Source organism: Lethenteron reissneri, chromosome 29 (genome assembly GCF_015708825.2).
Source record: "Lethenteron reissneri isolate LAM-NWPU_2019-01 chromosome 29, ASM1570882v1, whole genome shotgun sequence".
Classification (NCBI taxonomy): domain Eukaryota; kingdom Metazoa; phylum Chordata; class Hyperoartia; order Petromyzontiformes; family Petromyzontidae; genus Lethenteron; species Lethenteron reissneri.
Genome location: NC_083807.1, coordinates 12,097,449 through 12,121,566, shown reverse-complemented (window position 1 = coordinate 12,121,566; position 24,118 = coordinate 12,097,449). Strand labels below are relative to the sequence as shown.

General features: G+C 47.7%; 1 protein-coding gene across 1 annotated transcript in view; it reads right to left on the bottom strand.

Annotated features, from left to right (window-relative positions):
* LOC133349256 (peroxidasin homolog) overlaps window positions 1-24,118 on the bottom strand; it is an 89,620-nt gene that overhangs the window by 64,608 nt on the left and 894 nt on the right. The window contains exons 2-4 of the mRNA XM_061562601.1: window positions 8,673-8,744; window positions 3,015-3,086; window positions 893-964 (exon numbers count right to left, since the gene is read on the bottom strand). Of these exons, the coding sequence (XP_061418585.1) occupies window positions 893-964; window positions 3,015-3,086; window positions 8,673-8,744 (216 nt within the window). The remainder of the gene's footprint in view (window positions 1-892; window positions 965-3,014; window positions 3,087-8,672; window positions 8,745-24,118) is intronic.

Here is a 24,118-nt window from a genome sequence, read left to right as displayed (position 1 = left end):
TGGAATCAATTGAGAGCCTTGACCGCGTAAGCCAAAAAAGTCGGAGAAACCAGGTGCCTTAAGGGCGACCTGCATTGTAATGTTTTTCTTGATATCCCTCCCTAAACGCGTGGGTTTTTTTCCCCCAAACACACACAATTGCTCAGATTTGGCCAAAGATTTCAAGCGGAGCTCCACTGGTAAATAAACGTTGAGAATCATTGGAATTTTTTTTTTATCGTGAAGCATTTCCCAAGATTTAATGCGGGTTTGTGAACCTGCAAAAGCCATTGTGGGGACCATTGAGGTGTCATGCCTTCCTAAGCATCCGCTTTCTTCAAGCACCTCAGCTTGACCCATGTCCGACGTTCCTCTCCGCGTGCCCGGAGCTTCTTATAATTACCTACGAGAAGATCCCAGACATTGTGCCGAACAAAATTCGGCACGACCCGAAAACAGGCGAGGGAGTTGCTCCTAGCAGGACCCGACTGGGAAAAACAAAGACCGGCGTTCTGTACAAAATATCGTTCGGTCCAGCATCAAATTGGCCTTAGAGGGTGTATCGTGTCTTGCTCTGTCCTCCTTCAAGGGGGATTGGCAGCGGTGTAGCAGCCCCCTCCCTCCCACTTCTCTCTGTCCTCCACTGCCTTGCGCTCGCAGGAAGGAAGCCACTCACCAAGCGATGGCTCATGAACCTTATCACGAATCCTTCCACATTTTGCAAACGAGCTTTGGTGGCTCGGCGGTGGATTCAGTGGTGAATTGACAGGGCTTCGGCGCTTACTCGGCAGCGAGGGTTTCGTTGGTGACCGCCTGGCACAGGGGGCTCGACTGTCCTGGAATAACGAGCGTGTCGGTGGACACGGCATGCACGGTCATTGTGAATGTTTATACATATATATATAATACTCACAGTTGCTCTAAGGACTTCAGGCCCTTGAATGCTTGCCTCTCGATGCTCTGGATCTCGTTCTTGTAGAGGTACCTGCAGTGTTACGCGAAGGGGGGGGGGGAGGGTTAACGCGCACAGAGGGGTCAAAGTGCATTCGCACGATGCACACCTTGCATGCATGGCGATGGGACCTCAGCGCCGCGTGCGGAATTTTAAAATCCACCAGGTGGGGCACCGTGAAATATCCACAGCGTGACTCGACGCCCCCGCTTCTCACCTCGGGGAAGGCGGAGAGATTTCTCGCAAATTGCCACGACTCACGCGCAAGATGTGCTCGGCAAACACACGCGGCTGACGGCGGACGTGCAATTTTAGATACCGCAGACACGACAGGGCAGCACATTTTTAGCACAGCGTGCTCTGGATATGAGCAGAGATTATATAAGCACACATTATTTGGTGACGCTGCTGTGTTGGCAGTGCTGCACAAGCACAAATAACAAAACCGCAACACCCTCGTCAATCACATTGCAGCCTTGAAAGAAATGAAAAGTACAGGGACTCCTCTAGTTACGAACATTCGACTTGCAAACTTTCACAGATGCGAACAAACCTGTCCGTATGTCCAGTTGCCTGTTCGGACCGAGATTCGTAAGTTCAACCGCCGCGCAATAGATGGCGGTGGTGGTGGTGGCATCTCCATCAGCAGAACGTGAAGAACCACCGGCATCCACAACTACAGCCATTCTCCGTGTTTAGTGTACACGCCGTACAAAATGTTTGGAATCGACGGGAGTAAAGTTGGAATTACGAACAAATCGACTTACGAAACAGACATCTGTAACCTATCTCGTTCGTAAGTCGAGGCGTCCCTGTATATAATAGGTGACGTTTCGGGCAATGACTCTTCTTCATAGCACATACAGAGGCCAGAGGGATTGAGTCGGTAAGAGTTGGACTGCACCCTACACCATGGAGCCTGATAAGAATTAGCTTAAAAACGCTCCCAGATGAATTCTAACGATTTATATGCCAAGTAAAAAGAACTGTTCATCAGGAAACATGCTTGTAATTAAATGGCATCAGGCCGCATGGTGTTAAGTGTCCAACCTTTATTCACTCTGTCTCTCTGGCCTCTCTAATTACGTCCGATGAATGAGGGCCATAGCCCAAAAATGTTGCCTATTATATATTATTGTTTTCCTCTTCAAGGCAACGGTGCTATTGACGAATGTGCCGAGTGTTCTGGGATATACGCAACACACGCTTGCACTACACTGGTGGTGGGAAGGCATTGCCCCCAAGGGGTGTGCTTATATCCAGCCTTTACTGCAATATAAATTAGTAAAATACAGATTTTATTTTTTCAATCCACTGCTGCATGAAGGGTTCTCCATGCCGTGTCGGTCATGGGGGTCCTTTGACCATACTTCACCACGTTGATCGGTGTGGGTCGGCACAAACGTGTATTTAGCGTTGTGCTTATTTGTTGTGGAACATTAACAACGTGTGCGGTAATTACATTGAATGTGAAGCACAATGTCGCTTTAATCCGCAGTTCGAAGGGCATGCGACTGTATTGGGAAAAGGTAGAAGTCTGCAGTGCGATGGTTATCGAGGAGAATGCTAGAGCGAGCGCTCCCGGAGGGTTCCGATGTGTGCCAGGACAGCGTGGGCGTGGGTGGTGTGGTCATCACCATGCCCAGCCCTCCTTGCAAACATTCACCAAGTCTAGGAGTCCAGGACTGCTTGAAGGACAACTTTCCATTGATGTTTTGCGTGACCCGGAATTGAAACTGAACCACGGGATTTGCAGCGTGGTGTGCTAACCACTTGCGCCACCGTCTCCTCTCGTACGGCGGCGAGGTGACACTTGTGACATTAGAAGCGATTGTTGGGGTTATTAAGCCATTGAGTAGCCAAGGTGGAGGATTGGCAGGAAGCAGGAGGACAGAGTTCATGCGACGCTTCTGTTAGAAGTGTCTCTTGACCTGGACAGCGCACAATCGGACAACACATCGGCTACCGGACATGAACCCATCGTCGTACGTTCGGCATGAATAGCACGGCATAGATGTGCACACAACCAAGGGAAAGCTTTGCCTGCCACAATGAATTCAAGCGTCCTGACAGAATCACTCACAGGTATCGCAGATTCTCCAGCTCGTCAAACACCTTCCGTGGTATTCGCCGAAGCTCATTGTTGTTCAGCAGCCTGAAAACACACGCAATGGTCGTGAATTGTTAAAAACAAAAGAGTTAAATGTTCAACATATACAATACAAAAATAAAGCATAATTTAATAAACAATTTTTTTTTTCATTTTTTATTTTTTTACTTTGGAAGCGAATTCCCACTGAGCTATGTAGCTCTTTTTCAGAAGCGACCTGATCACAAATGTCAGCACAACAAAGTCGCGTGTCACGTGGACATTTCCAGCAGCCACATACTCGAAACGGCTGTTGATTCTAAATGTGGAGAGGAAAACTGGAGAACCCTGAGAAAAACCCACGCGACCACGAGGAGGTCGTGCAACCTCCAAATATACAGGCGTCAGGGTCGGAATCGAACCAGGCGTGGTAGTTAATATTTCGCCATCGTATTTTAATTAAGAACCATGCTCAAATAAGCATGTGGCACTGATTGTCTCCATTCCTATGGCAGGGACCAGCCCATCCATTGTACAGCCACTGCAGACTTCCCCCAAGGTGGGTGAAGCCTCAACCAGGTGGTACCAATTTTACCCACCCCACACGGACGATGTAATTCGTTATCAAAGTAATGGGGGGGCCAAGATGACCGTGACCTAGACATGAACTCGCATTCTCACGACTCGCAAGGCTCCACTGCTCCAACTTGTGCGACCGTTAAAGCAGTCGGCAGAAATAAAAAATACGTAAAAGTCCCCGAAGCCCTGCCAAAAAAGTGGGGTAAAGGCATTCGTGGGGTGAAGCTGGAATTGCAGCTACTGCCTACATTCGTGGTGTACGTGGTGGGAATTTAGTTTTTCGGAATTCAACAGGCGCGCTGTTGTCATCTCTGCGGCAGGCAGCTGCGCGCATTTGTCACGTTTCCTGCCGATGAGCGTCGAAAGAGAGCCGGGCCAGGAATGTCTAGTGCCCTCACTTGCCGTTTGCTTTGTGGCCTCGTCGTCTGCCACCGTAAAGGGACACCCTGTCCGAGATGGAACCACCGGACCGCATTTTTTAACACAGACGCACAGCCTATGCATTTGCCAGCAGCATGATTTAACAAAATAGATAAATAAATATCTGAGTTTGAAACCACTTAAGTGTAATTAAATGGGCCGGATACTACCCACGGCTTCATTTCATACGGCCCGTCGCCACATTGATGCCTTCCAAATTGAAATGGCCAGCAAACAATACTTATCCACCGCTGCGATCACCTTAGATGTCTAATCGTGTACGAGAAGAGGATATGTTCAAGCTAGCGACTCTGTGTTCGTAATTTGAATGCAGTCCCCTATAAATATTTGCCTTTATTATTATTTTCATTGTTTTGGGATAACGCAGAGGTGTGCATTAATGTGTGGCTCGCCAAAAGTGTTTGAGAGTCATCGGAAATATTTTTGGTGGTGCAGAGCAGTGCAGTGGTGACACTTGTGCCTCGGAGCTAGAAGGCCTGCATATTCCCGACGATGGCACCTTGATCCGTGGAGTTTGTGTGTTTACCCCTGTTCTGCATGGGTTTTGTGCAGGTTATCTGGTTTCCTCACATCGACAAAAGAACAACAAAAATCCGACAATGTAACTGCTTTTGGCCCAACATCTCAATGTTAAAATATTTCGATGCAAATTACTGAATTGAAACTACAAATTGCCACAACGTCTACACTGCGAAAACTTGGCAGGACCCTCCTCAAAAATAACCTTGAGACTCGGTGAGGCTTTCCTGAGTAAACAAGCGTAATCGTAAACAATAATAATAATGGTGTTCGGCACTGGGTAAGAAAAATATTCCACTCCCCCTGAATGAGAAGCCAAAATTACAAAAAATGTTCTACAAGACAAACACAAGTAATACAAACACATCTAACACAGCGCCACTAAAAAAAATGCCGCGGTAGCATCAATTCCACGGGGATTTGAGACAAAGTCGTAAATACTTACGGCATAAAACCTCCACAAATAACCACATTGGAATTATCCCAGCAGCCCCTTGCGGTCCCTGGCCCGTGCGCTTGCCCCTGCGAACGGCCACAGCTCATGACCCTACATTCCTGCCAGGGCCACCGCTCAGGATTATTAATGAACCAGGCAAGCGGCCTGCAGCCAACACGGGGTCAGAGGAGAGGGAGGTGCGGTGGTCGCCGTCTTCTGTTGTTCTCGTGCGAAATCCACTCCTGCGAAAGAGCCCCAATATGCGCGTCTGTGTGTGTGTGTGTGTGCTGCAGTGTTCAGTTAGTCCGCAACAACGGAGTGCGGAGGAGCGACGCTCACAACAACGAACGGAGCGCCGGGTGGCTAAAGCACAGCAAGTTAGCACAGTAGGGGGCACAGATGGTGCATCAGCTAGTCATCTCGGTCATCTCAGTCAGTCGACCCGTGACACCTGGGTCTGCCCCGTGACCTCCTACCAGCGGGCATTCGACACTTCACGTGGCCTCAAGGTGCACATGGCCTGGCACAAGCGTCGTGGTGATGTCACCGCCATTTAGTGGTGAATGGCGGTTGTTGTTGTTAGTTAGTCCGCAATTTTTATTTTTATTCGTAGCCATAGTCTACGACAACCTTGTGGGATTTGAGTCAAGGCTCATTATCTCAGTCAACGAAAGCAGTCAAACGTTCAGTTGACTCAGTTGTGAAAATGTTGGCGTGGATATTATCAGCTCAGCCTATCAGTGAACTCGGTCGATGTTTTCATACGGATAATATATTTGGGAATGACCATGTTTGGTGTTCCACGGTGCACCGTAATCTCTGATAACGTTTCTCAATGACCTTCGTGACAGTCTCTCCATTCAGACTCGTTAATTTCGTCTCAGCATGGTCGGTTGCGCTTTGGTCTCCAGCAGCCCGTGACTGGTCATAGTCACCACTCACGGTCGTTGCAAACTAAATTTTAACATTTAATTGTTCACGAATATACGCACGTCACTTGACGGACGTTTGCGTTAATTATTTTTGTCACCAAAGCAGCCGTGCACGTGGCCAACGCGGCCGTGCGAGGGCAGTCGCTCGATACTTGGCGACTCCGAGCCGGTGGTGGGAATAACACAATTCCCGTGGTGGGGAGCTGATCTCATCACAGCAAGGACAACGTTGACTTCCCACGGCGTACTCATTTTGTTCATTAGCGGCGGAGGAATGATGAGCTGAGTTGGCGACCATCGGGGATTCAATGTTCAATCTTGATTTGAAGCTTGCGTGGCTCTTTGGTTGATTGGGTAAAGTCACGTGGGTAGAAAATTATTAATAGATCACGACGTTTCGATCACCACACAAGCGACCGTCTACGTAAGACCTTGTTCCAGTAGCTTTGTCTCTCTCTCACCTGAAGACGGTTGCGATGGAAACGTTGTGATCTATTAATAATTTCCTATCTACGCGATTTTACCGAAACAACCAAAGAGTATAAATGTTCAATCTTCACATTGCGGGGATGGGGCACTTGCTACAACACTCCCAGACCTGGCCTCATAGCTACATAGAAGTCACAGAATAAATACAGTGTGGACTTATATAACGCCTAAATGCGACCACATCTCAAGATACAGACACCGTGGGAACATGTCAGAGAGAGAGAGAGGGAGGTCCGCCTCGAGCAGGCCCTGAGCCTGGACTTGAAGAGGAGCAGGGAGCCAACAGCACGCGTGGCTGGTGGGATGGAGTTTCAGATGACGGGGGGCGGGGGGGGCGGGGGGGGCAGCAGAGGAGGATGAGCGACCTCCCAGTGAGCAAAGGTTGCGTGGGGGTTTCGACAGAAAGCCTGAGTGTTGGGGAAACAGAGTCTACGGATGGATGTTGAACTTCGTTCGCACGTAGCCAGCCGTGATCATGATTATCGGAGTGCGTGCCGGGGGACAGGAGAGCGGAGATGAGGGGAGAGAGGTAATCAGGGGGGAGGGTCATGGAGGATCTTGTAGGCGGTGAGTGCGATCTTTACAATGTATTCGGGGTTAGTATCGGGAGCCATTGGGCGGGATGTGCGTGAGTGGAGCAACGTGGCCTCGTTCATGGGGGTGGCTGAGGACTCTTGGCGGCGACATTTTGGATGAATTGGCGTTTTGAGGTGAGGGATTTGCGGAGACCACAGAGCAGAGAGTTGCACTCGTTGAAACAGGATGCGATGGATGAGAACCAACATTTTTCAATGACGGAAAACATCATGTGGGTTTCACAACGTGTCGGTGAATTTGCAAGAATTCCTCATACGCATTGAAAAAAAAAAGTGAAACGTCAAGCTGTCCAACGAAGCAAACTACCGTTCGCAGTCCACGCCTGTTGGTGAACATTTCCACAAAATAACATGCACCCGTGAGCACGACGGTGACAGACGGTCTCGCCGCACTGCACGCTTTCAGATGCGCTTCTGCGGCCGTCTGGAACGCTCTTCCTTCCGACATTAGCAAGCCACTGGAGCCGTGCACAATTGAAATCATCTCGGTTGAAAACTCATTTTGTTCAGAACTGCTTGTTGCTGTGTTCAGTTTGATGTCCTTAGCCCCCGCATCCCCGATCAGCACAGAAGTTCCACGTACGTACAGTGATGCAGAGAAGCAACTCGCATTCCAAGTTTGAAACTGCCGCAGCAGAAGGCGAGCAGTATTAATGTGAAATGGTTCTGTGCTGCTGAATCTTAATGAGCAGTGTCGTGTGCTTTGGCTGGCGCTCCTGCTACGAACATTTTTGAGAACGCTGAAGGAATGTCTGTCGGTGTGTGTGTCTGGGTTTGTGTGTCCATGTGTCCACGCGTGTGTGTGTGAGCGTGTGAGCGTGTGCATTTAACGGTGTAGGGAGCTGTAGTGTAGCAGTCAGCGCGCTGCGCTACGAACCCCGCGACCCGGGTTTGATTCCCGATCATGGCCAACACTGGTGACGAATATCTGAACCGGTCCTAAGCCTCCCGTAGGTCGACTCAGCCTCAAATGAGTACCTGGTGCGGTATGTAAACATCGCCACTGGGGAGACAAAGGCGGTCGGGCGTCGTGCTGGCGATCCATAAGGGCTCGCTAACAACACTTGCCCCAACAATCTGTTCAAGGCTATAAATCATAACACCCGTAACACCTGCGTCTGTCCCGTGACCTCCTGCCAATGAGCCTTTGACATTTAATGCGGCGTCAAGACGTACCCAGCCTGGCACAATTGCCGCAGTGGTGTCAACGTCACTTACTTGCTAGTGCCAAATGTTGTTGTCGTGTATTTAGCTTAACCTTCGTAAGCAAAGTCAGAAGTCAAAGTTATTTCTTTCTCAGACAAATATTGGGACAGTGCTCATTTGCAGCTCTGAGGCAACCACCGTTGACTTCTCCACAAAGTGGTACTCACTTTATGGACCCCAAAAAATGATGATGGGCTGAGTCAACCACCAACCAAGGTTTGAACGTGCAACAATGCGATTGCAAGCGATCGCTCCCCTACTGAACAACCAGGACAGTTAGCACATACTGCGCAGGACTCAACCTCGAGTCCATTACAGTTACCGGACCTGAGTCTGTTTAAACAAACACATCAGCTCGAGCTTATCAGCAGGACGCATGCATCGTCGTGGCTGACTATGTCCACTGCACAACGCAGGCATCGTTGGTGACGAGCGGTAGGAGACAGGGACGCACAGGGTGGTGAGGTCCTTGAGGCCACGGAAAGTCCCAACGGGCAGCTCCCTGATCCGGTTGAACCTCAGGTCTCTGGAAGAGAAGGCATGGGGAGGGGGGGGGGGGGGCACAACAGAGCAGGGCAAATGTTTACTCCAAAGCAACGGGGAAATTTAGACACGAGCACGAGCAATGGACACACACGAAAACACGAAAACAACACGAGCACAGGATCGGCCCCGAGGCCTTCGGTGCGTGACGGTGTCAGCAACGGGCGCTTCACTTTGCAAACACGTGCAAGGTCTCTCTGCGATGTCTCGGACACTTTTGCATTGTTCACGTGCCGTTTGTGCTGTCCACGGGATTCTTTTGCGCCGGTGTTGCTGAACTAATTAGCACGTTCTGTGTGCGTGACAACGCTTGCTAATTGGCTGTGTCGGGTGGTGGCGGGTTTAACGACACATTTATATTCACGATATCTAAACCCCCCCCCCCCCCAAAAAAAAAAACCTCTAGAATTAATCATATTTGTCACGAAATCCTACTACGTGTTGAACTGGTGTTGTAGTGGTTGGCGCACTGCCCTGTGAACCCGCCAGCCTGACTTTGAATCCCGGTCACGGCTAACAGCAACAGCGGAGCGACATCTAATCTGGTCGTGGATCAATCCTTCACCAACCCAAACTGACCAAGAATCTCGATTTAAAGCTTTCGTGACTGCAGGGATTCATCTTCTTGGTTCTTTAGACGCTGTCTTCTCGACAGACCTGTTTCTTCACCTGAGGACGGCTGCTTGCGTTGTGGCCGAAACGTCGTAAGAATTATTTTATTATGTTTTATTTTAATTATTTTATTATTTCCATTCTACGTGACTTTACCGAAGGAACCAAGAAGATGACCAAGAATAATCGAACATCTACGAGTGAAACAGCACAAGAAAGGCTTTCATGCAGCAGCGGTTTGGAAAGGGCTTTTAAATGGTTAATTACAGCACGTTGCATTATATTTGGTTAATGTCACCATTGCGAATGGCAGGTCTCACTCGCAAAGGCGCTCAATGCTGTCGCTAGGCACTCGCCGAGTTTCTAAACCAAAGGAGGCTCGTCAAAGAGGCAACGGCTCCCTGCCATCACAACCCGCGCTGAACAGCGTTGATGAATCTTCTTGGTTCTTTCAGTAAAGTCACGTAGAAGGGAAAAAATTCAATAATTAAAATAATAAACAATTCTCACGACATATTCTTGGTTCTTTCGGTAAAGTCACGTAGAAGGAAAAAAATAAAATAATAAAAATAAAACAATTCTCACGACATATTCGTGGTTCTTTCGGTAAAGCCACGTAGAAGGGAAAAAATTTTAATAATAAATATAAAACCATTCTCACGACATATTCTTGGTTCTTTCGGTAAAGTCACGTAGAAAGGAAAAAATTCAATAATAAAAATAATAAACAATTCTCACGACATATTCTTGGTTCTTTCGGTAAAGTCACGTAGAAGGAAAAAAATAAAATAATAAAAATAAAACAATTCTCACGACATATTCGTGGTTCTTTCGGTAAAGCCACGTAGAAGGGAAAAAAATTTAATAATAAATATAAAACCATTCTCACGACATATTCTTGGTTCTTTCGGTAAAGTCACGTAGAAGGGAAATAATAAAATAATAAAAATAAAACATAATAATATGATGAACTAGAAATCAAATAGCTCCCCCCGCCATCCACGACCCCAGCGCGACTACGACGAGGCTCTCGTGCAGCTTGGTGTCGCACGAGGCGTAACGCAAAGGAGACGCCCCTTTGCGTTGTGAGTTGATTGCCCGCCACGCGGGTGGGCAGGTCACACACATTGAGTTCCGCACGAGTGACCCCCCCCACCCCGAAGTGTGTGAGTGTGTGTGAGTGAGTGTGTGAGTGAGTGAGTGTGTGAGTGAGTGTGTGAGTGAGTGTATGAGTGAGTGTGTGAGTGTGTGAGTGAGTGTATGAGTGTGTGAGTGAGTGAATGTGTGAGTGAGTGAGTGTGTGAGTGAGTGAATGTGTGAGTGAGTGTATGAGTGAGTGTGTGAGTGAGTGTATGAGTGAGTGTGTGAGTGAGTATATGAGTGAGTGAGTGTGTGAGTGTGTGAGTGAGTGAGTGTGTGAGTGTGTGAGTGAGTGTGTGAGTGAGTGAGTGAGTGTGTGAGTGTGTGTGTGAGTGAGTGTGTGAGTGAGTGAGTGTGTGAGTGTGTGAGTGAGTGAGTGCGTGTGTGAGTGTGTGAGTGAGTGTGTGAGTGAGTGAGTGAATGTGTGAGTGAGTGAGTGTGTGAGTGTGTGAGTGAGTGAGTGTGTGAGTGTGTGAGTGAGTGTGTGAGTGAGTGAGTGAGTGTGTGAGTGTGTGTGAGTGAGTGTGTGAGTGAGTGAGTGTGTGAGTGAGTGTGTGAGTGTGTGAGTGAGTGTATGAGTGAGTGTGTGAGTGTGTGAGTGAGTGTATGAGTGTGTGAGTGAGTGAATGAGTGAGTGAGTGAGTGAGTGTGTGAGTGAGTGAATGTGTGAGTGAGTGTGTGAGTGAGTGTGTGAGTGAGTGTATGAATGAGTGTGTGAGTGAGTATATGAGTGAGTGAGTGTGTGAGTGTGTGAGTGAGTGAGTGTGTGAGTGTGTGAGTGAGTGTGTGAGTGAGTGAGTGAGTGTGTGAGTGTGTGTGTGAGTGAGTGTGTGAGTGAGTGAGTGTGTGAGTGTGTGAGTGAGTGAGTGAGTGTGTGAGTGTGTGAGTGAGTGTGTGAGTGAGTGAGTGAATGTGTGAGTGAGTGAGTGTGTGAGTGTGTGAGTGAGTGAGTGTGTGAGTGTGTGAGTGAGTGTGTGAGTGAGTGAGTGTGTGAGTGAGTGAGTGTGTGAGTGTGTGTGAGTGAGTGTGTGAGTGAGTGAGTGTGTGAGTGAGTGTGTGAGTGAGTGTATGAGTGAGTGTGTGAGTGTGTGAGTGAGTGTATGAGTGTGTGAGTGAGTGAATGTGTGAGTGAGTGAGTGTGTGAGTGAGTGAATGTGTGAGTGAGTGTATGAGTGTGTGTGTGAGTGAGTGTATGAGTGAGTGTGTGAGTGAGTGAGTGTATGAGTGAGTGTGTGAGTGAGTGTATGAGTGAGTGTGTGAGTGAGTATATGAGTGAGTGAGTGTGTGAGTGTGTGAGTGAGTGAGTGTGTGAGTGTGTGAGTGAGTGTGTGAGTGAGTGAGTGAGTGTGTGAGTGTGTGTGTGAGTGAGTGTGTGAGTGAGTGAGTGTGTGAGTGTGTGAGTGAGTGAGTGAGTGTGTGAGTGTGTGAGTGAGTGAGTGTGTGAGTGTGTGAGTGAGTGTGTGAGTGAGTGAGTGTGTGAGTGTGTGTGAGTGAGTGTGTGAGTGAGTGAGTGTGTGAGTGAGTGTGTGAGTGAGTGTATGAGTGAGTGTGTGAGTGTGTGAGTGAGTGTATGAGTGTGTGAGTGAGTGAATGTGTGAGTGAGTGAGTGAGTGTGTGAGTGAGTGAATGTGTGAGTGAGTGTATGAGTGAGTGTGTGAGTGAGTGTATGAGTGAGTGTGTGAGTGAGTATATGAGTGAGTGAGTGTGTGAGTATGTGAGTGAGTGAGTGTGTGAGTGTGTGAGTGAGTGTGTGAGTGAGTGAGTGAGTGTGTGAGTGTGTGTGTGAGTGAGTGTGTGAGTGAGTGAGTGTGTGAGTGTGTGAGTGAGTGAGTGTGTGAGTGTGTGAGTGAGTGTGTGAGTGAGTGATATGTGTGAATGTGTGAGTGAGTGAGTGTGTGAGTGTGTGAGTGAGTGAGTGTGAGTGTGTGAGTGAGTGTGTGAGTGAGTGAGTGAGTGTGTGAGTGTGTGTGAGTGAGTGTGTGAGTGTGTGAGTGAGTGTGTGAGTGAGTGAGTGAGTGAATGTGTGAGTGAGTGAGTGTGTGAGTGTGTGAGTGAGTGAGTGTGTGAGTGTGTGAGTGAGTGTGTGAGTGAGTGAGTGTGTGAGTGAGTGAGTGTGTGAGTGTGTGTGAGTGAGTGTGTGAGTGAGTGAGTGTGTGAGTGAGTGTGTGAGTGAGTGTATGAGTGAGTGTGTGAGTGTGTGAGTGAGTGTATGAGTGTGTGAGTGAGTGAATGTGTGAGTGAGTGAGTGTGTGAGTGAGTGAATGTGTGAGTGAGTGTATGAGTGTGTGTGTGAGTGAGTGTATGAGAGTGAGTTGTTGAGTGTGTGAGTGAGTGAGTGTATGAGTGAGTGTGTGAGTGAGTGTATGAGTGAGTGTGTGAGTGAGTATATGAGTGAGTGAGTGTGTGAGTGTGTGAGTGAGTGAGTGTGTGAGTGTGTGAGTGAGTGTGTGAGTGAGTGAGTGAGTGTGTGAGTGTGTGTGTGAGTGAGTGTGTGAGTGAGTGAGTGTGTGAGTGTGTGAGTGAGTGAGTGAGTGTGTGAGTGTGTGAGTGAGTGTGTGAGTGAGTGAGTCAATGTGTGAGTGAGTGAGTGTGTGAGTGTGTGAGTGAGTGAGTGTGTGAGTGTGTGAGTGAGTGTGTGAGTGAGTGAGTGTGTGAGTGGGTGTGTGAGTGAGTGTGTGAGTGAGTGAGTGTGTGAGTGAGTGTGTGAGTGTGTGTATGAGTGTATGAGTGTGTGAGTGTGTGAGTGAGTGTATGAGTGTGTGAGTGAGTGAATGTGTGAGTGAGTGAGTGAGTGTGTGAGTGAGTGAATGTGTGAGTGAGTGTATGAGTGAGTGTGTGAGTGAGTGTATGAGTGAGTGTGTGAGTGAGTATATGAGTGAGTGAGTGTGTGAGTATGTGAGTGAGTGAGTGTGTGAGTGTGTGAGTGAGTGTGTGAGTGAGTGAGTGAGTGTGTGAGTGTGTGTGAGTGAGTGTGTTAGTGAGTGAGTGTGTGAGTGTGTGAGTGAGTGAGTGTGTGAGTGTGTGAGTGAGTGTGTGAGTGAGTGAGTGAATGTGTGAATGTGTGAGTGAGTGAGTGTGTGAGTGAGTGAGTGTGTGAGTGTGTGAGTGAGTGTGTGAGTGAGTGAGTGAGTGTGTGAGTGTGTGTGAGTGAGTGTGTGAGTGAGTGAGTGTGTGAGTGAGTGTGTGAGTGAGTGTATGAGTGAGTGTGTGAGTGTGTGAGTGAGTGTATGAGTGTGTGAGTGAGTGAGTGTGTGAGTGAGTGAGTGTGATAGTGAGTGAGTGTGTGAGTGTGTGAGTGAGTGTATGAGTGTGTGAGTGAGTGAATGTGTGAGTGAGTGAGTGTGCTAGTGAGTGAGTGTGTGAGTGTGTGAGTGAGTGAGTGAGTGTGTGAGTGAGTGTATGAGTGAGTGAGTGAGTGTGTGAGTGAGTGAATGTGTGAGTGAGTGTATGAGTGAGTGTGTGAGTGAGTGTATGAGTGAGTGTGTGAGTGAGTATATGAGTGAGTGAGTGTGTGAGTGTGTGAGTGAGTGAGTGTGTGAGTGTGTGAGTGAGTGTGTGAGTGAGTGAGTGAGTGTGTGAGTGTGTGTGTGAGTGAGTGTGTGAGTGAGTGAGTGTGTGAGTGTGTGAGTGAGTGTATTAGTGAGTGAGTGTGTGAGTGTGTGAGTGAGTGTGTGAGTGAGTGAGTGTGTGAGTGAGTTTGTGAGTGAGTGAGTGTGTGAGTGAGTGAGTGTGTCAGAGAAAGCCCTCCCGCTCGCCGCGCCAGACTATAACCCTCGATACCCAGTGCCGGATTATCCTCGTAGCACAAGTAACTACATATGTAGTAGTAGCTACATATTTTAGCTACGGGCCACGCACTTTCAAGGGCCCCGCGCTAAATGCTTTCGAACTATCAATTCCGGTGCAGTGATTCTGCACTTGCTCTATTACTATAGTACTATACCGCCTTCAACTTTTACGAACGACTGGGTGTTTAAGGTTAGCGATTTGTCGTCTTATCTGGCTGTATAGCAAATGACAAAATACAATTACTTTACTGTGCAAGTAAAAATTTTGTGTTTTAATATTTAAGTGTTTTTATTTATTTAGGGCCCCTTTATAGCATATGCTCAGGCCCCGCTCTAGCTTAATCCGGCACTGTCTGCACCTCACCTGTCCCCGTTGTTTTGTTTTCAGAAGCGAGGGCGACCAAACAAGGCGCGGGTGATGGAAAATGACTCAAAATCGTCAAAGCTCGCTGCACGTAAGAAGACCCTTAATTAACTCATGGCTTATCAAACTATTCAACTAAACTATATATTTTTTACCAGGTAAGGCCCCCTGAGCTATAAAACTATTTTTCAGAAGCGACCTGGCCACATATGATAGCCCAACGAAGTGGCCCTTCATCATATGTGCACATTTACAGCAGCTAAATCTTCTTCACGAAATGTTTATACATTTGGAGGAAAAAATCGGAGGGCCCGAAGAAAATCCAAACTCCAAATATCCAGCAGGCGTCGGGGTCGGGGTCTGGATCGAACCCACAACCTCCTCCATACCAGGCGAGGTAGTTAACATCTCACCACCGTGACACACATGGAATATTTCGATTTAAAGCTTTCGTGACTGCAGGGATTCATCTTCTTGGTTCTTTCGGTAAAGTCACGTAGAATGGAAATAATAAAACAATAAAAATAAAACATTATAAAATAATTAAACATTTTGAATGGAAATAGTAAAATATTAAAATAAATATTTTATTATGGTTTATTTTTATTATTATCGACAGACCTGTTCTCCACCTGAAGACGGCTGCTTGCGTTGTGGCCGAAACGTCGTGAGAATTATTTTATTATGTTTAAATGTAATTATTTTATTATTTCCCTTCTACGTGACTTTACCGAAAGAACCAAGAAGATGAATCCCTGCAGTCACGAAAGCTTTAAATGGAAATTTAATCCGTCACCGGTGATGACCGTGAACGGGATTCGAACTCGGCTCGCCGGGTTCGTAACGCACCGCGCACTAACCGCGACTCCAGCACACGACTGCTCCCCCGCTATCAATAAACAGCCCTCCCACAAAAGACAAAGACAAAAATCCCCCGTGTAGCCTTACCAGACTGTTGGGGCAAGTGCTGTTAGCGAGCGCACGAGGGGGGTGGGTGGCCAGCACCACACCCGGCCGCCTTTGTCTCCCTAGTGGCAATGTTTTTACACACCGCAGCAGGTACTCATTTGAGGCTGAGTCGACCTAGGGGAGGCCCAGGTACCGGTTCAGATAATCGTCACCGGCGTTGGCTGAGGTGGACACAACGCAAGTGGGGTTCTCAGAACACGAGAAAATCCACAACCCCTTTGTGAGAAGGGGTGGCGGTCTCGTGAGGTCAGCCTCCCTCCCCCAGTGGGCAGTGACAACCCCTTGCATGTTGAACTTCTTTCGCGCCGTACGTGGCCAACCCGTGCTAATCGGAGGTGCGGGATGAACCCTTGCGACACCAAGTGAAGCCCTCGGCGAGATTCATTTTTCGTTGCTTGCATTTTATTTTATTTGCATCGCTTTTGTCATTTCTGTTGGTGACCCAGGTGACGCTTGCAAATGAGACTCGTCCTGGTCTCTTGAGATGTCGCCTGGTTGAAGACAACATTCACTTGAAACTCAGCGTGATGGTTTGAGGTTTTACCACTGCGCTGCTCAATTGATCAACTTCGTTCTGGTTCTGGATGTGTAAATGTGAGACCCTGAGTCACCATTGAAATCGAGACTCCTGGTCTCGATTTATTCTCTCTGAAAAGGGCAAACGTCATAATAACAACAACGACGACTTACTTCCCTCTGTAAATCCACTGCTGGATGAATGACGCAGCGTGCCTTCTCAGTAAGATGTGTTCTGTTGACCATACTTCAAATGAAGCAAGTCCGGGTGTAGAGGGTGCCCAGTATCCGTTCACATATCACTCACATGTTCATCGCGCAGAGTCAGCGAAGGACCGCTGCGCCAAATGTGTATGACCTCTTGCGAGAGGGCATTTGCATAAACCGCTCTTGGCGTCTCGAGTGATGTGTTTGATCCCCGTGTCACGGGGTAGGGGGGGGGGGGTGACCACGGTGGCGGTGCTTCTCCTTTGAGGGTCGCAGTCCTCACTTCGAACGTCGACCGCCAACTGGGACGAGCGCGATCTGCTGCCGGAGTCTGCGCCGTGTCCACCGAGCGACAGCAGCCGTCTCCCTCGAGCCAAGCGACATGCCACTCGCCACCGGCGTTAGCCACAGCGGGAGTTCTACTTCATGTCGCCTGGCTCCACCCTGCACCTCGTCCTCCTTGGCTCCTCCCCCCTCCACCTGAAGACGGAAGCTTGTGTTGCCTCCGAAACGTCGTGATTTTTATTTTATTTTGATTTTACTTTTATTAATTTTTATTTTTTACCTACGTGGCTTTACCGAAAAACCTAAGAATATGAATCCTTGCAGTCACGAAAGCTTCAAATCTAAAAACAAATATATATCCTCCCCCCTCCTCTTACCTTATATAATAATGTCCCATCACAAACAAGTCTCACTACAGTCATTTTGCTGTGTCTTTTTACACCTGATGAAGGAAGCTTGTGTTGCCTCCGAAACGTCGTGATTTATTATTTTATTTCTATTATTATTTCTATGATTTTTAATATTTATTATTATTATTTAATATGTATTATTATTTAATCTATATTTTTAATATTTATTTTTATTTTATTTTTAATATTTATTTTTATTCTTATTTATTTTTCCCTACGTGACTTTACCGAAAACCCCTAAGAGTATTCATGTCGCCAGGTTCACAGCGCGGTGCACTCCGCTCAGCTCCTCCCCAATAATCACTGAATGATAATTATAAGACACGTCTTCATTTCCGTTTCAGCACGTGCACGTGAGATAGAAACGTAGAGTATCTTGCCTGATTTGAAACGAAGCTATTTGTCTGTCAAATGAAGGTGAAAGTTCAAATCTTACGATGATGAAGAAAATAACTGGTGCCAGGTATAGTTCGCACAAGCAAACGCACGCTCGCAGTTTGAATGATGTGCAGCAAAACGTGGGCGTAAATCTTCGCTCTTGGCATGACATCGTTTCGTTCGAAGGGGACCCACAAAACCAACATAAAATCCACATCTCAAGTTACCAGCGTCGACCGATATAAAACGTGAACTCCCACTCGTGCAGCACACGGCCGACCTGTGGCCAATGAAAACAGGCACGCACACACAGAGACGCACATCTCCCGTAACGCGGTTTGCAGACTCTTGGGGCCAAGTGCAGTCAGCGAGCATTTATTGAAGCCGGAACAGCACACGAGGGGGGGAGGGGGGGTGGTGTAGGTTCAGCAACTTTGTCGATGTTTACACACTACACAAGATAGTAATTTCAGCCTGAGTTGACCTAGAAGAGGCCACTGATGTTAACCAGGAATCTAAACACAGGTCGCTGAGTTCTCAACCAGTATTCTAAACACAGCAATTCCACTCTCCGCACACATTCACAAAGACAAAGATCCCCAGTATAGCCTAACAGACTGTAGGGGCAAGTGCTGTTCGCGAGCACCTATGAAGGCCGGCACGGTACACGAGGGGGTGGGTGGCCAGCACCACGCCCGACCGCCTTTGTCTCCCCAGTGGCGATGTTTACGCACCGCACCAGATACTCATTTGAGGCTGAGTCGACCTCGGGGAGGCCCAGGTACCGGTTCAAATAAACATCACTGGTGTTGGTCGCCGGGTTCGTAGCGCAGCGCGCTAACTGCTACGCTACCGCTCCCCACAGAGGCGACACACACACACAAGCATTCAAGTGCACACACGCGCGCGTGCCAAGCGACACGGATAACTTTCGCCAAAGTCGAGCCGCGTGCTGATTGTCTTGCGGTGTCTTTGCTTGCGGCCCAACTCAATGTTCGGCCTCTGAATGTTTGTTTATTATTATTGTAAAATGCTGTCATACATTTTATATTTATTTGCATTTTCAACTAAAACCCTGATTTTCAGAGTACTTGCCAAATATATCTGTAAAATAAGTTGATCTACATGCGTGTGCATTACAATGGACCAATATGAACGTGGCACCTAAATGCTAATCGATTCCTGTATTGGCAATGCAGCAAACAGCTTTAACTGACCGATGTTCTAATAAGGATTTTCCCCTTTTTCTGGCAACAAAACTGACACCTTTTGCAAGGCATCATGCTTACATTAACCACAATACTTGCAGTCAAATGAAAAAAAAAAACTACTCTGATAATTTATCCATTATCTTTGAAACTGATTGGTCCACACCAGAGACAGCTTTCTTTGGAGCCGAGTCTCATATGGTGTTCGACCAGATGACGCCAAAAGGCGCACAGTTCAAAGACAACGCACTGCATTTGACTGCAAGTATTGCGGTTAATGTAAGCATGATGCCTTGCAAAAGGTGTCAGTTTTGTTGCCAGAAAAAAGGGGAAAAACCTTATTAGTATATTTTGGTACTGGCAAAGGAGGTCCCATGATCTGACCGACGTTGTTATGTAATTGCGGGCAGCACCGCCCTAGTGCGCATGAGGTTTCTCTGATCACTCCACCTTCACCCCACATGGAAATTCAATCACCAAGGAATTAACCGAATGTCCCAATGTGTGACCCCCCAGGACCAAATAAAAAAACCCCAGTTTGGACTCAGAGATGACTTCCTTGTTTAATAAAAAGGACAACTTATTTATTTATAAAGTTATGGGTACATCCCGTCCTGGCACATTCGAACTGAGATCGCGCACACATTTCTTCCATCTGGCAGTCTCAGCGGAGTAACGTAAAAACAGGCAAAACTCCTTAAAAGTAAAAAAAAAACTTGTAAAAGATTATACCCGAGCGGCTTTCAGAAAACCCACGGCGTTCAATGAGAGGATGAGACCCCGAACATGTGCGATGCAGTTGGGCAGCGCAGATCTTAGATGATCCAGAGACATCCGCACGGCTTGATTAAACCATAATGTGGCGGCGTGTGATTTTATTTTCCTGTGTCATTTATAGCTCCAATAAGCGAGTCATCGCTTGGACGTGGTGGTAGTGGTGGTGGGGGAGGGAGGCTTTGCGTTCCCAGGGAAACATCAGAAACAAACATGCGCAGAGGGGCTGATCTGTTTGGAAATGAAATACAGGACGGAAAAGCCTCCTCCGACTCGGACCGCTCGTGCCACAGTGACAGCGGCGAAGCCTCAAGGGAGCGTCTCATCTTCGCCGCTCGCCTACAACCTACAACTCCCTTCCGGCCGTGTCAGAGAGCGCTCGGAGGAGGAGCGGTGGTGCGCTGACAGATCGAGGGCTCAAATCTCTCGCGTCCATCTCTCAAGCGTCGAGTCCGGGCGAAGGCGGCTCTCTCTCTCTCGTGTGTCCCCTTTCGTAGGAAAAGACAATTATGAAATCCCTAACAAGCGGCCACTTCAGCTTGCACGATGTAGAAAGGGGCATTGCTTGAAAACTAGATTATATGTCTGTGCTTAGTAACAGCTTACGAGTGTCAACTCTGTTTACACAAACATTATTACGTAACGCAACGGAGCGTTTGTGTATACAGGGCAGTATAAACACGCATTTTTTTCTTTCTCATAAACCACCGCCGCATAGCTTTGGCTAGAGGATCCCGCACTATTGCTAACACGTTCGAACGCTTAATTCCAAAGAATTTCCAACTTGACACAATAGGTTGCATTTCTTTGATGGGAGGTTCCGGCGGTACTGTGCTCTGCAGCGCTTTTAATCGAAAGCAAACATGAGCAGTTCTGATGATGGGGGTGGCAGGTTTGTGTGTGTGTGTAGCGGTTAGCGCGCTGCGCTATGAACCTGGCGACCCGAGTTCGATTCCCGCTCACGGCCAACACCAGTGGCGATTATCTGAACCGCTCCTGGGCCTCCCCTAGGTCGACTCAGCCTCAAATGAGTACCTGGTGCGGTGTGTAAACATCGCCACTAGGGAGACAAAGGCGGTCGGGCGTGGTGCTGGCCACCCACCCCCTCGTGTACCGTTCCGGCCTTCATAGGTGCTCGCTAACAGCACTTGCCCCTATAGTCTGTTAAGGCTCTACGGGGGATCTTTGTGTTCGCCTCTCCCTCGGGAAGGGTTCCCGGCGAACACCAGAATTCCGGCGAACATCGGTTATGGACGAACCCCGGTCCGCATGCCGCTTGCCATTTGTGCTGCCAAATATGAAGGGTCCGAGTATACGACTGCGACGCGGCAAACCGCGTGTTTGTTTAACGATAACGTCGCCAAAGCCAGTGCGCAGAGTGGTCTGCCTGGACTTGGCTCATTACGTGCTGTGTATTTCCGTGCCACAGTATAACGTCAACGCGCTAATACGGCGTATAATTTCAAATTCTGGCAAGTTTGGTTTCCTTCAGATATATATCGTTTTTAATTGTCAGCCTTAGGACTCGAGATTGTGCACGGAGTTGAATGCTGACAGCCCGAACGCGTGCGGCTGCTCACGCTCTGCGAACAGAAGAGGGGATGACTTCTACGTGTGCTCTGTTCTGTACACACAACACACACGACAACAAATATCCCTGGCACCCCACAAGCCCGCTCCGATGAGCAGATTGGAAACTGTAGAGTGCTACATAACATTAGCAGGAACATTGTGTCATGGGCCAAAACGGAAAATCAGTCAGGCTAATAGATGTTGCATGTTTTAGCATAAAATAATTATTTACCCAGAGCAGCCTCCAGGACTCTTTTCGTTTCTGGAGAGCCTACTGCGAGATGTTTTTTTTGTGAGCTCATTACCGAATATTTCTGCCTGTGGGAAGAAACGTGAGCATACATACACGGATATACTTGTTTTTTAAACGTCCACTTACAAGCTATCAGCAACCTATTTTCTGTACTACCTCCCACATGTAGCGTGTCCATTGTGATTAATGAGACAATGGAATTATTTTAGAAATGAGACGAATATTTACTCATGAGAATGTAATTCACGTGTTGGAAGTGGTGACAACGTGGTTAATGCAGTACGGTTATGAACCCCATTAGCCAGAGTTCGATTCCTGGCTACTGCTAACATCAGTGTCACTTGATACTGGTAGGAACCTCCTGGTGATACCAGCCCACAGGGGATTATTGTGTCCGTCGTGCAGGGAGGGGCTGGGTGGGGAGGGAGGGGCTGGGTGGGGAGGGGGGGTGGGGAGGGGCTGGGTGGGGAGGGTGGGGAGGGGCTGGTCACCTCGTGGTGCCCTTATAAAACTCAACGTTTAACCTACTCACGCCGGCTTGTGCCCGCCCTCGCAGTCGGCCATATTTGCGGAATACACCACGCCGTCGTTGACCCTGGCCATTGACCGAGTAACCCAACGTTCCTTCCAGCTCCCTCCGCAGGAATGTGTTCTTTGAACCGTTCCCGGGTCACTAACCCGCACTGACCAGCGTGGTTTATTTAGCATGGCCCAACAACCCACATGAACGACACTTGCGCGGAGAGGAAGCCTTCATCCAGTAGCGGATTGAGAACAAGAGCTGTAAAGTATTATGATTGTACAGTGAGGAACACTGCGGATACACTGCCTTTTGTCCATAGCTAGCGAAAAAATAACACTCAAAAAACTGAAAGCGTTTAATCGTAATTGCTGTAAGTTAATATCGGCACATAATACATCCTTCCGAGCCAAGATTAATCCTTATTTTTCAAGCTGTAAAAGCCATTGTAAAGCCGAGGGCAGATTAGCCTTTTTAATTTGAAGTAACGTGGAAATTCAAGACAGAATTTGGCAAGCTAGATTTATAGCGGGCTTATGAAACTTAAAAGGCAGAATCGTTTAGAGACTCATGATAAATGCTGTAGACATGGGTTCTGGGAACCAGCCTCGTTTGAAAACAGATTAAAATTTATGACAGTGATAAACGACAACCCCTTGTCACTCCACTGCTAGATGAAATCCTCCCCATGTGTGTTGGTCAAGGGGGTTGTTTGGCTAGTGGTCACTGCGCTGCTGGTCAGTGCAGCTTGGTAAGCCGAGGGGGGGGGGGCATGTAACATTCCAAAGTGTGAAAAAAATAAGAGTTTGAATGATGCGCGTGTTACCTACTGTGGCAAATCGATCTGAAACATGGACATTGACAAAGCTGGAACGAGCTGAGGTACGTGCAAAGAAGCGTGCAGAGAGGTTCGTGTTTGAAATAACACCGAGAGATGTAAAGAGGACCACTCGGGCAGCAGCGTGTCACATGGCCTAGGTTGGATTCCTCTCGTGTAGGTGCCTTACGTGCAGTTTGTATGGCCTCCTCTTGTTCTGCTTGGGTTTCCTCAGGGTTCTCTGGTTTCCTCCCTTTGCAGTATAGACAGAACCAACTTTCTACGAAACTGGCATTGGCCAAACATCCCAATGCAACAACGATTGCATACAAATTACTCACATTGTGATTTCACATAGCAGAAACATTGCCTCCTGCGACGACTTGCTTGGCAAGACGCTCACGACAAAGAGTCTTGAGACTCGGTGAGGCTTTCCTGACTAAGCAATCGTAGTAGGAATAATAATAACAACATGAATCAGAGAACACCCACAAATTAGAGACATTGAATTGTCCGTCAAGAAAAGTGGAATAGGGGAAGGCATCGTGGCATTTTAGTTTGTTGTCCTTCCCTACACCTCCCATAAGCACCGTTGGCTACGTACGGTGCAAAATAAGTCCAACATACATATAGACTATACACTGTAATGCACTACGATACACTACTATACACTACTATACACTATACCAAGTTGAAAACGAATTTCTTTAGAACCTGCTTGTTTGTGTTCAGTTCGCTGTCCTTTCACCGCAACCTCCGATTAGCGGGGTTGACAACGTACGGTGCGAAAGAAGTCCATAGGCACTGCGCCATGCAACAACACAGAAGCAACAGCGCGGGTCGAGGTTCGAAATGACCGATCGCTGGCCACCGGAACACGCCCTGGGTGGGAGGGGGGGTCACGGTCACCAAAGGAAGTCAGCTCACCCCACACATTCTTCTCAAATTCACGTTGTTTATGCCGGTAAAAAAACAACTTAAAACGTAAAATAAAAACAAAAAGAATGCCAGCTTTAAGACCGGAACAAATATCACCGCATCATCATCATCGTTTTCCCCAACCTCGTAAGCTTGAATGTAACTTCCACAAATCAAAAAGTTTGGCTAATGAATGCATTTAAGGAGCAGAGAATGAGAGTGTAGTTTCGATTTAAAGCTTTCGTGACTGCAGGGATTCATCTTCTTGGTTCTTTCGGTAAAGTCACGTTGGAGGGAAATAATAAAATAATAAAAAATAAAACATAATACAATAAAATAATTTTATGCTTTATTTTTATTCTTTATTATTTCTCTTCTACGTGACTTTACCGAAAGAACCAAGAAGAAGAAAAAAGGAGAGTGTAGTTGTCGCAGAGGCGGGGAGTGACTTCTCATAACTGAGTTGGACTCGCAGTTGTGGGCGTGGGAACAAAAGAGACGGAAAGAATTTAAACTTCCCTCGCAGCTTACGAACAGTGAGGGATGGGGGGGGGGAGGAGGAATCGGTTCCTGCTCAATTAAGTCACGGCCCCTTCGGCTATTCAACATGCGCCTTCCCTGGCCAG